We start from the raw sequence: 12,202 nt of genomic DNA, 5'->3' as shown, positions 1-12,202 counted from the left end.
TCTATTTTCAGTCTGTGTGTCTGTCTTCTTGTCCCCAATAACTTAGAATCTTCACTTCCCCACAATTTCTGGGCTAACTCCCATTTACCCTGGAAGAGACAGAGCTCACAAGTGATCTTCCCTGATAAAGCACCATCACTCTGGCCTCATCTCTCATTCTCTCCCCACATGTTCTCTTCCCTCTTCCTACCTTGATTCAATTGAGCCAGGGATGTTTCAGTGTCTGTGTCACAGATAACAGTGTTTATGATGGCAGATATCTGACATGTTTTTCTTTGTTATTTTACCTGATACATGCTTGTACCCTTTTTTAAGTCTGATTTTTTTTTGTATTCTTCCGGCTTAGCCTACTCTACCAATTCTAACATGCATTTTTTTTTTCATATTTTAATACCTCTGATATTGTCATGTTCTTCAGTTGATAAAATCTTAAAATTATAGTTGAAAGTTTTTTTTTCCTAACTTGGTGAAAGAAAAATAAGAGTTAATTTCCTTCTACAGTCAACAGCATCTTTGATTTGATGAAATATAGTAATAGATATTAAAGATCATATGAATGAATGAATGCCACTCACAGCCGCCCTCCTTGAGTCACATGACTATGCCTACTTAGAACCTAATGTTCCGCATTACAGGCCTCACGGCAGGGAAGCAGTTGGACAATTATTTACTTATGCTAGGCTTTCCTAGTAAAAGTAGGGCAGATAATAAATCAGCTAGAATTGTTTTTGATCATTTCTTGCTGGAGTGATGTGACCTGTCCCATATGTTTATCTTCTAGGTGAAATTGATCTTCAAATTCTCTCCAAAGTTCAGGCTCAATATCCAGGAGTTTGTATCAACAATGAAGTTGTTGAGCCAAGTGCTGAGCAAATTGCCAAGTATAAAGGTATCTGTAACTCCTGGTGCTCTATACCAGATTCTATCCCAAAAGCCTTATCAACTCAAATGACAAATCAACTTAAACGATCAATAATAGAGTTAGTGTGGTATGCTCTTCACAAGCTTATTGGGAGAAGAACTGAATTAGCTCTTTACAGGCATGACTAAACATCTCAAAATTTGAACAGTGAATAATTAAACTCCTCTTTTCTATTGATGCTTTATCCATTCCCCAGTTGTCATCAACAATAACTTTTTGATCTTTATGCTTAGGTATAGATTCATTCATTGATTCAGAATTATTTAAATCAATTTTTAAGAGCTTATGTTTGGTGGGTTACGGTAAAAGTTGGCAAACATTTCCTGGCAAAGACCAAATAGTAAATATTTTAGACTCAGAAGGTCAATCCAGTCTCTGTCAATTAATCAATCCAGTCTATGACAATTAATCAACTTGTCATGTTGGTTAGTTGGCAGCAAAAAAAAAAAAAAAAAAAGGTAAGCTAATGAGCATGGGTGTGTTTCAATAAAACCTTAATTGCAAACACTAAAATTTCAATTTTATATATTTTCACATATGATATAGCATCCTTCTTTTTTTTTTAACATTCAAAAATATAATGACATGAAATATGAATGGCAGTGACACAAAATCAGGAAGTAGAACAATATATGTTTTTAGTTTGCAGTTCATACAAAAATAAGTAGCAGGCTACATATAGTTCCTAGACTGTGGTTTGCCTACTCCTGAATTATGCAAACATATCATCTGTTTCATATTCACTTTCCATTGATAAAATTCACCAGTTGATTCTTCATTAATACTAAGACAATATAACCTATGTCTGCCCAGGGTTCTTGTAATTATTTCTTACTGACTCTTTCTTTCACCTCTAATTTCATTAAATACTAGAAAAAAAGGCAGTATGAACTCTCTGGTCTCTCAGACATAAAAAAGAAAAATGTGCTTTATATTTGTTATGTATATAACATTGATTGCATTAAAATTCTAAATGGAAATGGGTTTCACATTTGCAATGAAAATTGATGGTGTGTCACCTCTTCTCTGTATTTTAGAGCTTGTAGCCAAGACATCAAACCTCAAGAACATAAAGTTTGCTTGGCATAAGGAGACATCATCTGAATATCAAAGTAGAATACTGGAGAAAAAGGAGCTTCAAAAATGGGACTTTATTCATATGATTCAGGTAAGAAATATGTATTATAATTTATATTCAGAAAGAAGACTTTTCAGATATATGTATAATGAATGCCTACTATTCTCACTTTTAAAAGAAAAATGAAAATCTTCTGATGTCTAATTTTACAAGTGACAATGATCTGTCCAAATAAAGGATAAATATGCTTATAATATACTAAGATTCTCTTTAACATTCAAAAAACCACTTTTCTCTAATACCTCTACAGTTATTCATTTTAAAAAATGCTGGCTTAATTCTTATTTCCTTTTTTGAGATAGGGGTCTCACTGTGTCACCCAGGCTGGAGTGTGGTGGCATGATCATAGCTCACTGTAGCCTCAACCGCTTGAGCTTAAGCAGTCCTCCCACTCCAGCTTCCCGGTTAGTTGGGACCACAGGTGTGCACCACCACACCCAACTAATTTTTTATTTTTTGTAGAGATAGGGTCTTAACTATGTTGCCCAGGCTGATCTTGAAATCCTAGGCTCAAGTGATCTTCCCACCTCAACCTCCAAAAGTGTTGGAATTATAGGTGTGAGCCACTGCGCCCAGTCTTTATTTTTATATCATTGAATGTTTATATATAGATTTGAGAATGATAGCACTGTAGCGGCTCTAATGGTTTGGGTGGACCAATGTCCCAGAGTGTTTCTATAGTGGACATACAGTCACAGGGGCAGATTAAGTAATGTCTGAGTTTAACAAATTTTTACTTCTATCATCCAGATCCAACAAACTGACTCATACATGTCATAGAAAGGGAGTGACTACTGAGTAGATAGCATGGGGCTGGATTTCCAGAGATAATTAATATTTCTGAATAGCATAAGAGATGTATATATGGGTTTTGGAAGCTGGCTGTCATCAGGAGATGTGCCTATTTTGGAAATACCACTTGATTGACAACAAAATACTATTTTTCTTCTTGGTCTACAATGATAGCCACCCCAAAGGAATAAACTTACAAGAAGTCAAAGGAAGAAATACTCCAATTTCGTCATATGCAGGCAATTTTCTGTCTCTGCCTCTTTCGCGATAAAATCTTTTTGTCAGTCCAGCAAGCCAAGATCTTTCCCTGCTAGACCTGCTTTTGTTCTCACTTCCTCTCATAACTATTTCATAACTCCTCTCTCTCCTTACTGCTCCTGCAATCTCTCCCAGACCATTCATTGTGAACCGATGACCTCACTTCATAATGTATAGAGAAAACAGAAACTATCAGATGGAAGCTTGTTTTTTCACCCACTAACCTTGCAAACATAACTGCACTTCTGCCATCATCTCCTTCTTCCATCTTACTGCAAAAACCTCCTCTTATCAAAAACCACTCCCTCTGCTTATCACTGGATCCCATTCTTTTCTCTGTTATAAATTTGATTTCAGGAAATCAGCTTCTCTTTCCTATTTCTCTCAAAACCTCTACGTTTGTTCTTTCTTACAGCAACTCTGCTTCCCTCGGCATCACTATCCTGTTCCTCTCTCTTCATCTCTGTCTATGCCCCATTTTTCTGTGCAGCGTCTCTGCCTCTCTATTACTCATTACAGTCCTCACACTCTCATGAAACTTTTACAATCTCACTGTCAATTCTGAAAATTTCCCTGTCGTTGAGAAAAATTTAAGGCACCTTGTATAGCTTACCTCTGCATTTCTAGCCAGGTCACATTGTAGATTGTTAGCCATCATATTGATTCGCTATATTTGGGTACCTGCCTATGGTCCCTCTGGTGGAAAATGTGGAGTGTGGCCCCTAAGGCACCATGAGCCATGTAGAAGTCAGGTCCATTTTATTTCATTCATTTTTATGAAAGAGGCATAGCTAAAGTACTTTTCCGTTATGCAATGAGTTCTGTTAAGACGGGCTATATGGAATATTGAATTCTTGTCCAACTAAGATGAAGATGAGGTACAAGAAGTGTCTATGGGGGTGGGGTCCAAAGATGCAAGCCATGGGGCACAATTTCCTCTGCCAATGCATAAGTCTAAGCTCTGTGTGTTGGGTGGAAAGGCCTGTACTTCACTAGGGATTGGTTCAGAATAATTCAAAATGGGTGGGCTAACCCCTAAACACCCTGGGTCCAAGAAGATAACCTCATGCTTTATTTAGTCCAGCTTCCTAGAGAATCTGTCATCATCAGAGCCTGTCACATTTTCTGTGATTTTAAAAAAGCATCTGTGAGCATATGGAGAAGCTAGTGCAAAGGGCTTAATTGTAAAGCAATATTCCATGAAATGGGGTCTGTTTTTATGGTGCTGGAACCATTTTCTCCCAGAAGAACTGCAATTCACGAATTATAGGATAGACATAGGATTCATGTCCCCATGTGGAATGGTGACTAAGTGTCTCCAGCTATAAATGTCTGTGTTATGGAAGCCAGAAAGAGTAAATTTAAAACCATTTGACTCTAGTCGAACAAATACCATATTTTTCCCTTTCCCCAAATATTTTCTCACACTTGTTCTATGTCTCCATGCAATGTCTTTGATCTTTAAATTTCTTAAGTGTTTTGTTGGGTAAAAATTCACTCAACTAGAAAATCAAATTTTCTAGGAGTATCTAGCCCAAGCAATAAAGACTTCAACATAGAGAAGTGTCTCATTTCTCTTTTTCCTCCTTTCTAGATGCTGTATTATGTAAAAGACGTCCCAGCTACCCTGAAATTCTTCCATAGTCTCTTAGGTACCAGTGCTAAGATGCTCATTATTCTTGTGTCAGGTAAGTTATTTTCATTCACCCTGAATTTTAAAACAGCAATAGTACACATATGCACGGATTCCTGTGTTTGAAGGAAGCTTATATATTTTGTATTCATTGTGAAATTCTTGCCTTGGCCTCTAATCATTGCCAGTTAATTTTCACAGCATTAGGGAAGTCATTCACAATAGTTCTCAATTTAGAATTAAGTAAATATTCTTTCTTTTGGGAAAATATGTCTTTGTCTTCTATGTATGAATTCCTTTTTATAGCTTAGAGCAAATTCACCTGACACAAGTTTTTAAATGAGACTAAAAATAGTAAATATTTTACTTACTTTATGTCATTTGAATGTCTCTTTTCCCTCTGTGATGTTTATTAATTAAAAAAAGGTTTAAATAGTTCAGATGTCATCATATTTGATTAATTTGCATTCTTAGAGCCATGATCAACTGCTCACCATAGGTTTTTTCAAATGCCTATCATAAACATTTCATTTGTTTTGTTTTGTGTTTTGTGTTGGTGTTTTATTTTCCAAGGAGGCATGTGAGCATGTCCAGTTGCTTTCAGGGATATAGTAAGTATCACGCAGAGAACACAAGTGAACATTTTTAGATGATGAAACATTGACATTGTTGAGGTCAGCATTTATTATCTCTTGTATTCAGCAATCTTTACATCCAGTATTTGGTTTTCTGTTTCTGTGTTAGTTTTCTAAAGCCAATAGCTTCTGGCTCTATCCATGTTCCCGCAAAAGACATGATTTCATTCTTTGTTGTGGCTACATAGTATTCCATGGTGTATAGGTATCACATTTTCTTTATCTAGTCTGTCATTGATGGGTATTTAGGTTGATTCCATGTCTTTGATATTGTGAGTAATCCTGCAATGAACACTATGTGCATGTGTCTTTATGGTAGATTGATTAATATTCCTCTGGGTATATACCCAGTAGTGGGATTGCAAACTATACTACAGGGGGGTACAATAACCAAACAGCATGGTACTATGCAAAAACAGGCACATAGACCAATGGAACAGAATAAGGCCACACACCTATGACCATCTGACCTTTGACAAAGCTGACAAAAACAAGCAATGGGGAAAAGACTCCCTATTCAATAAATGGTGCTGGGATAACCGACTAGCTATATGCAGAAGATTGAAGCTGGATTCCTGTTCTATATACAAAAATTAACTCAAGATGGGTTAAGGACTACCCCAAACTATAAAAACCCTGGAAGGCAAGCTAGGCAATACCATCTTGCACACAGAAACAGGCAAAGATTTCATGACAAAGACACCAAAAGCAATGATAACATTGGCAAATGAGATCTAATTAAACTCACTAGCTTCTGCACAGCAAAAGAAACTATCAACTGAGTAAATAGTCTACAGAATAGGGGAAAATATTTGCAAACTATGCATTTGACAAATCATCTACAAGGAACTTAAACAAATTTACAAGAGAAAAACAACCCCATTAAAAAGTGGGCAAAAGGCATGAATAAATACTTCTCAAAGGAAGACATACATGTGACCAACAAGCATTTGAAAAAAAGCTCAATATCTCTGATCATTAGAGAAATGCAAATCAAAACCACAATGAGATACCATCGCACGTCAGTCAGAATGACAATTAGTAAATAGTCAAAAAATAACACATGCTGATGAGGTTGCGGAGAAAAAGGAACACTTGTACATTGCTGGTGAGAGTATAAAGTGGTTCAACCATTGTGGAAAGCAGTATGGCAATTTCTCAGAGAGCTAAAAGCAGAATTACCAGTTGACCCAGCAACCCTCTTACAGAGTAGTTTAATTCCCTTTTGTTCTGTTTCTATCATCTAGATAAACCTGTGCACCCAGGAACCTGTCTTAACAACAACACATTTCCCTGAGATAAATCATTTTGCCTCCTTGGTGTATGAAGGTGACTGTAGGTTCCTGTTTTTAAAAATAGCAATAATTGCTTTGTTATATTAACATACCCAATACAAATATGTTGGTCGGCTTTTGGAAAAATAGATCAAGTCTAGTTTCCAACATTGGGAACAAATTTGATCACAAGAAATTTCCAATTAGATTTTTTCATATCGGTATCAGTGAAGGCAAATAGGAATGACCCACATAATTACTAGTTACTGTTTTCTTTCAATGATGTAGCTTCAAATCCCTATCTGCTAGACTAGCCTGTGAATAGAAAACAAGTTTTAGAAACCTCATCAGCTGAGGTGTTCCATCTACATCCATCCTCACCCCTGTTTAGGAACCATTGCCTACCTTACCTTCTCTGCTAGAACTATAATTCTTGAAACCCCATTTTTCATTTGCTTAACAGACTGAAACATTTCCTAAAGTTGAATATTGTCCTAGAACTTGGAATACCTACACCACATTCGTTCACACTAGTTTCTGTTTTTATCAAGATTCTTTGGGTCACTTTCTAAATTGAATTTGCCTCATAATTATCTAAAAGGGAAGTACCCTGCACATTTGTTTCAGGGTAATATTGTCCTCCGTAACTGCTCTGCAGTGCACAAAACTGAGTACTCATGGTATATAGAGAGGCATATAGGGAGATTCAGAAGAGTTTGTTTAGAGCAGTGTCTCTCATCTCTGTTCCTAGATCTTTGTAAAGACTTTGGCACAAAGACAAAACTCAGTAAATATGTTTTAATTAAGCTGAATAATTGTTTATTATTTCTGCCTTATGATAGCAGAACTACAATAAGCTCTGAATATACGTCCAGAAAAAGAGAATATATTTCAGCTAAAACTGACTTGATGAAATCAGAGAACACAGGAAGTTCTGGATATTTGCAGATGGAGTTTAATAAATAAGAATAAAAGACTCGGCAAAATAGGTGCGCGCGCGCACACAGACACACACACACACACACACACACACACTACTACAAATGGAAGCAGCCAGACAAAAGCAATGAAGAACAAACAAGTAAAACTTATTAGGGAAAGAAAAAGAAATTGAAATCAGAATTAAATGACATTTACTGGTCATCCTATTGAAATACATGTTGCTTGACAGAAATTAACCTTTCCTCTGTGTTCCTAAATATCCAATACAGAACTACCCCAACTCAAGAGATAGTCATTTAGTGATAACTAGCAGAAGTTCCTGATAATGGAGATGAAAGAAATTTGATTTGGGGATAAAAAAGAAGAGACATAAGAACAAGAGAGTTGGATTTCTTAAAAAAACGTGGAGTATCCCACACTAAAATGATGTCAAAGAAATGTTTTTTTCTGCAAATGTTGTAGCCTAGCATCAACTGGGAGCATTGCTATTTAAAAGGTGGCCTGTCAGGTTAAGGGAGATGAGCCAGAAGGAGATCACTGAAGCTTTCTGTCTGTCCTCTCCTTACCTGACTAAGGAAGCAGGCAAATCATTGTGTGTTATTTTTGATGCAGTGAGAAAAAAAGAATCTGGTTTATATCATGTTGAAAACAAAAGTAACACCATATGTTGTGCCCACCGAGAGCCATTATGATAATGCATCAGTCAGGGAGTGCGTAATTGCTCAGCTCAGAAATGGCACCGAGTCACAGCACTGACACCAGTAAATTTTCTGCAATTAGTGTTTGGTTCTTTTTTCTCTGCCAGGTTAAAAATAATAATGATGATGATGATAACAGAGCCTCTCTTCAACCACTGAAATGCTTATTTTCTTGTAATGTCTTGTTTGCCGGCAAACTCTTATTTGGGCAGACAATCCGCTGTCTTTGGAATGAAAGATTTTTTAATAAATACAACCCTCATTTACTTTCATTGAACGGAGGTTTTATTCTTTCTGCTTCATTCCGATTCCACCTTCTCCTAGAGCATATCCTGCAGTTAGCTCTCCCTCTTCTGAAATATTAGTAGAACATCAATTATCTTAGGCTATTTATTATTTAGCCTATTATTCGTCTTGGATAGTCTCTTGGGTTGAATTAATCTGGGAACTTTAGCTTAATCCATGGATGAAAGCCAAGGGTCTTTGAGCATTCTATAATCATATTCAGAACTGTGTGGGTATGTACTGTTGTGTATTTTTCTGGAGAGTCAGTTACTCTCATTAGACCATAAAGGGGACTTGGGAACCAAAAAAAGCTCAAGACATTTAATCCTAAAAGCACCTAGAAAGTATAGGCTGTCTCTTACATTGCTTTTGCCAAGTCCAGTTTAACACTTGAGCAACGTTAACTAACGTATCATGGTTCTAAGGGCCTTTACTTTATTAACTCAGTTAATCCTTGTAGCAGTCTATGAATTGATTATATTATCACCCCTGTTTTACAGATGATAAAACTGAGACATGGGTTCATAAAGTTGGTAAGAGGGAAAGCCAGGCTTCATACTCAGGCAGTTGGGTTATAAAGACTATGCTCTTTATTACCTCCCTGTACTCACTGTGTATATAATATGCATATATTATTAGAAGGCCCATAAGTATAAACTCATTATTATTATTATTATTATATATTTTTGAACAGCAGGTTTGCTCTTTTAGTCTCAAGATTACTATCAGTGGAAATACACTAGCAAACTAATTCATTTATCTTATAAGCACTTACTACACATCTTTCACGTGCTTACCATTATGCAATAATTCACTTAGATTATCTCATGTAATGCTTGAGGTTGCATTCAAGGTAAGTTTGATAATCCCCATTTTACAGATGAGGAAATTGAAGTTCTGAGAGGCTAGATAACAAGTCTCATCTCATTCACAAAGCAGCGGAAGAAGAGTTCAGCTCATGTCTGTCTCCCTCAGATAAGGTTTTTCTTAGCTTCTCTGCAGGGCTAGATTTTCAATTAAATACTACAAACATTGCTAAAAGGTCTTCTAAACTTGGGGGCAAGATTTATAGAAATCCACCTAGTTATTGTCAGCCCAAGGCAGCATCTTGTTTTATATAAGGATGAAAGTAAAAAATTATTGCTTTGAATAAATCATCATTTACTGTGCTCTTTCTTTCCATTTTAACTTTTACTCTTAAAGACTCTTGTCTGAATTCCAGACTAACAACTACCTTCCTCATATTACCACCTGAATGTCCAGTAGGTATCTCAAATCTATATTCCTGAAACCAGAGGCCTGATGATGCAAAACTGCTCATCCCTCATTCTTCTCCTCTCCAATAATGGCAATTCTGATTTCTCAGGTGCCCAGGCAGAAATCACTGCAATCATCACTCTGACTCTTTCCTTTTGCCCAGAACCTACATCCAAATTGTTGGCAAGCCCTGTTGGATCTAGGAGTGTATATTACCTAAAAACTCCCACCACTTCTCTTTACCTCCCAGCTAACTGGTCTATTGTAGCCCCCACCCTGCCCCCACCTATCCCCCAGGTGATTCCAGTAGCCTTCTGGCAGTTCTCCCCACCTCTGCCCTTATGCTCCAGTACTCTCTTCTCATCTGTATGGCTCGGGTGACCTTATTAAATGTGTATTAAGTCACCCTAATGTGCTGTTCCATACAGAAATCACATTTTGGTAGTGAAATTGAAACTGAAATTAATTAAAATGAAATGAAACTTACAATTTAGGTCTTCAAGCACACTGGAAACTCAGGTCCTAAGCCACCTTTTAAGTGCTCCATAGCAACAAGTGGTGGGTGACAATCCCACTGGACAATGCAGATATAGAATGTGTCCTTTGGTTCAAGAAGTTCTATAAGACAGCACTACAGTGGTTTTCCATTGGGCTTCATGTGATCTGGCACCTCATCCACTCCCCACCTCTGATCCCTCCAACCTCATCTCCTTCCCCTCTGCCCTCACTCATTCAGCTCCAATTTCACTGGCTTCCTGGCTAGTTCTTGACTGGCCAAGCATCTTCCTGCTTCAGGTCCTTTGCAGCTACTCATCTCTCTCCTAGAGTCATCTTCCCCCTGATATCTACATTGCTTGAAGTTAGGTCTCTGTTGAAATGTCAGGTTATTAGAGAGACTCTGTGATCACCCTAGTTAAAGCAGCAGCCCATCAAAGTCTTTAACTCTCTTAGCATTTATTCAGATTAGTTTTTCATTTAGCACTTATCACCATATATTTACTCACTTAATTTTCTCTTTCCTCCCGTATTCCTTGAAATGTGAGCTCCACAAAGAACAAGATTATTATGTTGTAGACCATTCTATCCTAAGCATCTGATGTACTTTCTGGAAGACTGCAAATGAAAGAAAGAATAATTGAAAGCATGAATTTTGTTCTATTGCACAGGAAGCAGTGGCTGGGCCAAGCTGTGGGAAAAGTATGGATCACGCTTACCCAGGGATGACCTCTGCCTGTATATCACATCGTCTCACCTCACTCAGATGCTGGATAACCTAGGACTTAAGTATGAGTGCTATGACCTTTTGTCCACCATGGACATATCTGACTGCTTTATTGATGGGAATGAAAATGGAGACCTGCTTTGGGATTTTTTGACTGAAACCTGTAACTTTAATGCCACAGCACCACCCGATCTCAAAGCAGAGATTGCAAAAGATCTACAAGAGCCTGAATTCAGTGCTAAGAAAGAGGGTAAGGTTCTTTTTAATAATAGTCTGAGTTTCATAGTGGTTGAGGCATAACTATCAATCACAAAAGTGTATTTTAAAATTACATTTTTAACAACTCTGGTCACTCATTTATTTCCATATTAAATTACAAATACATTCATTAATGTAAATAAAGCACTGTTTCCATATGAGATGTAGAGAATTCCAAGACATTATTGGACTTCCATGTGGGATACTGCTGGTCTTACCCTGTCCCTCCTCCAGGTAGAGACATCACATGCAGGCTCAATATAACATAAGCTAGAAACATTAGACAACTGAATTTCTATGGCTTGTTGACGACAGAATTCATTCCATTTGCTGATTGTCTGAATTTTTCTAGAATACTAATAAAATATATACTATAGATTTTTTGTTAGTGAAGTATCCACCTATCATATCAGTACTTTGAACACAAAGCCTGTGCTGTGACTCAATTTCCATGACTTATTGACAATAAAATTCGTTCCATTTGCTGATTGTCTGAATTTTTCTAGAATAACTAATAAAATATATACTATGGATTCTTTATTAGTGAAATACGTACTTGTCAATACTTTGGACACAAAGCCCATGTTACTGATTTGGCCCTTTTGTGAAGAAGTGTTTGTCTTTATACATTCTTCTATTGTACTTTCTATCTTATTTTTATTAATTTTTAAGAGTAAGCACCTTTACAATATTACAAAATTAATTCTTAATCATGTGTTGTCATTTCTTCCCATTCTTTTCTCTTGTAATTTTATCTGTGAATAAAATTTTTGTTTGTCTTTTTGATATACTGAAGTTTTTCTATTATATTTAGCCAAATTTGTTTGTTCTTTTTTAAGTCTGGTCTTCTGACAAATTTTAAAAGGCCTTCTAAAACGAAGATTTTAG

General features: G+C 36.6%; 1 protein-coding gene and 1 pseudogene across 2 annotated transcripts in view; one reads left to right on the top strand and one right to left on the bottom strand.

Moving 5' to 3' along the window:
- Nucleotides 1–12,100, top strand: part of HNMT (histamine N-methyltransferase) — a 48,762-nt gene extending 36,662 nt beyond the window's left edge. Inside the window, exons 4-7 of one of the 2 annotated variants that reach the window (XM_012461807.2) lie at nucleotides 782–889; nucleotides 1,960–2,090; nucleotides 4,705–4,798; nucleotides 11,001–12,100. In XM_012461807.2, coding sequence (XP_012317230.1) covers nucleotides 782–889; nucleotides 1,960–2,090; nucleotides 4,705–4,798; nucleotides 11,001–11,356 — 689 coding nt within the window. In that variant the 3' untranslated portion in view covers nucleotides 11,357–12,100. Of the gene's footprint in view, nucleotides 1–781; nucleotides 890–1,959; nucleotides 2,091–2,178; nucleotides 2,376–4,704; nucleotides 4,799–11,000 lie in introns of those variants that run through there. The other variant, XM_021668943.2, reaches the window with a different exon arrangement.
- LOC105723647 (small ribosomal subunit protein eS4, X isoform-like) overlaps nucleotides 1–12,202 on the bottom strand; it is a 612,439-nt pseudogene that overhangs the window by 136,117 nt on the left and 464,120 nt on the right.

This window comes from Aotus nancymaae, unplaced genomic scaffold (assembly GCF_030222135.1).
Source record: "Aotus nancymaae isolate 86718 unplaced genomic scaffold, 86718_ANA_hifiasm-v0.15.2.pri h1tg000029l, whole genome shotgun sequence".
NCBI classification, from domain to species: Eukaryota; Metazoa; Chordata; class Mammalia; order Primates; family Aotidae; genus Aotus; species Aotus nancymaae.
Note: the sequence above shows the minus strand (reverse complement) of the source record. Positions and strands in the feature narration are given on the sequence as shown.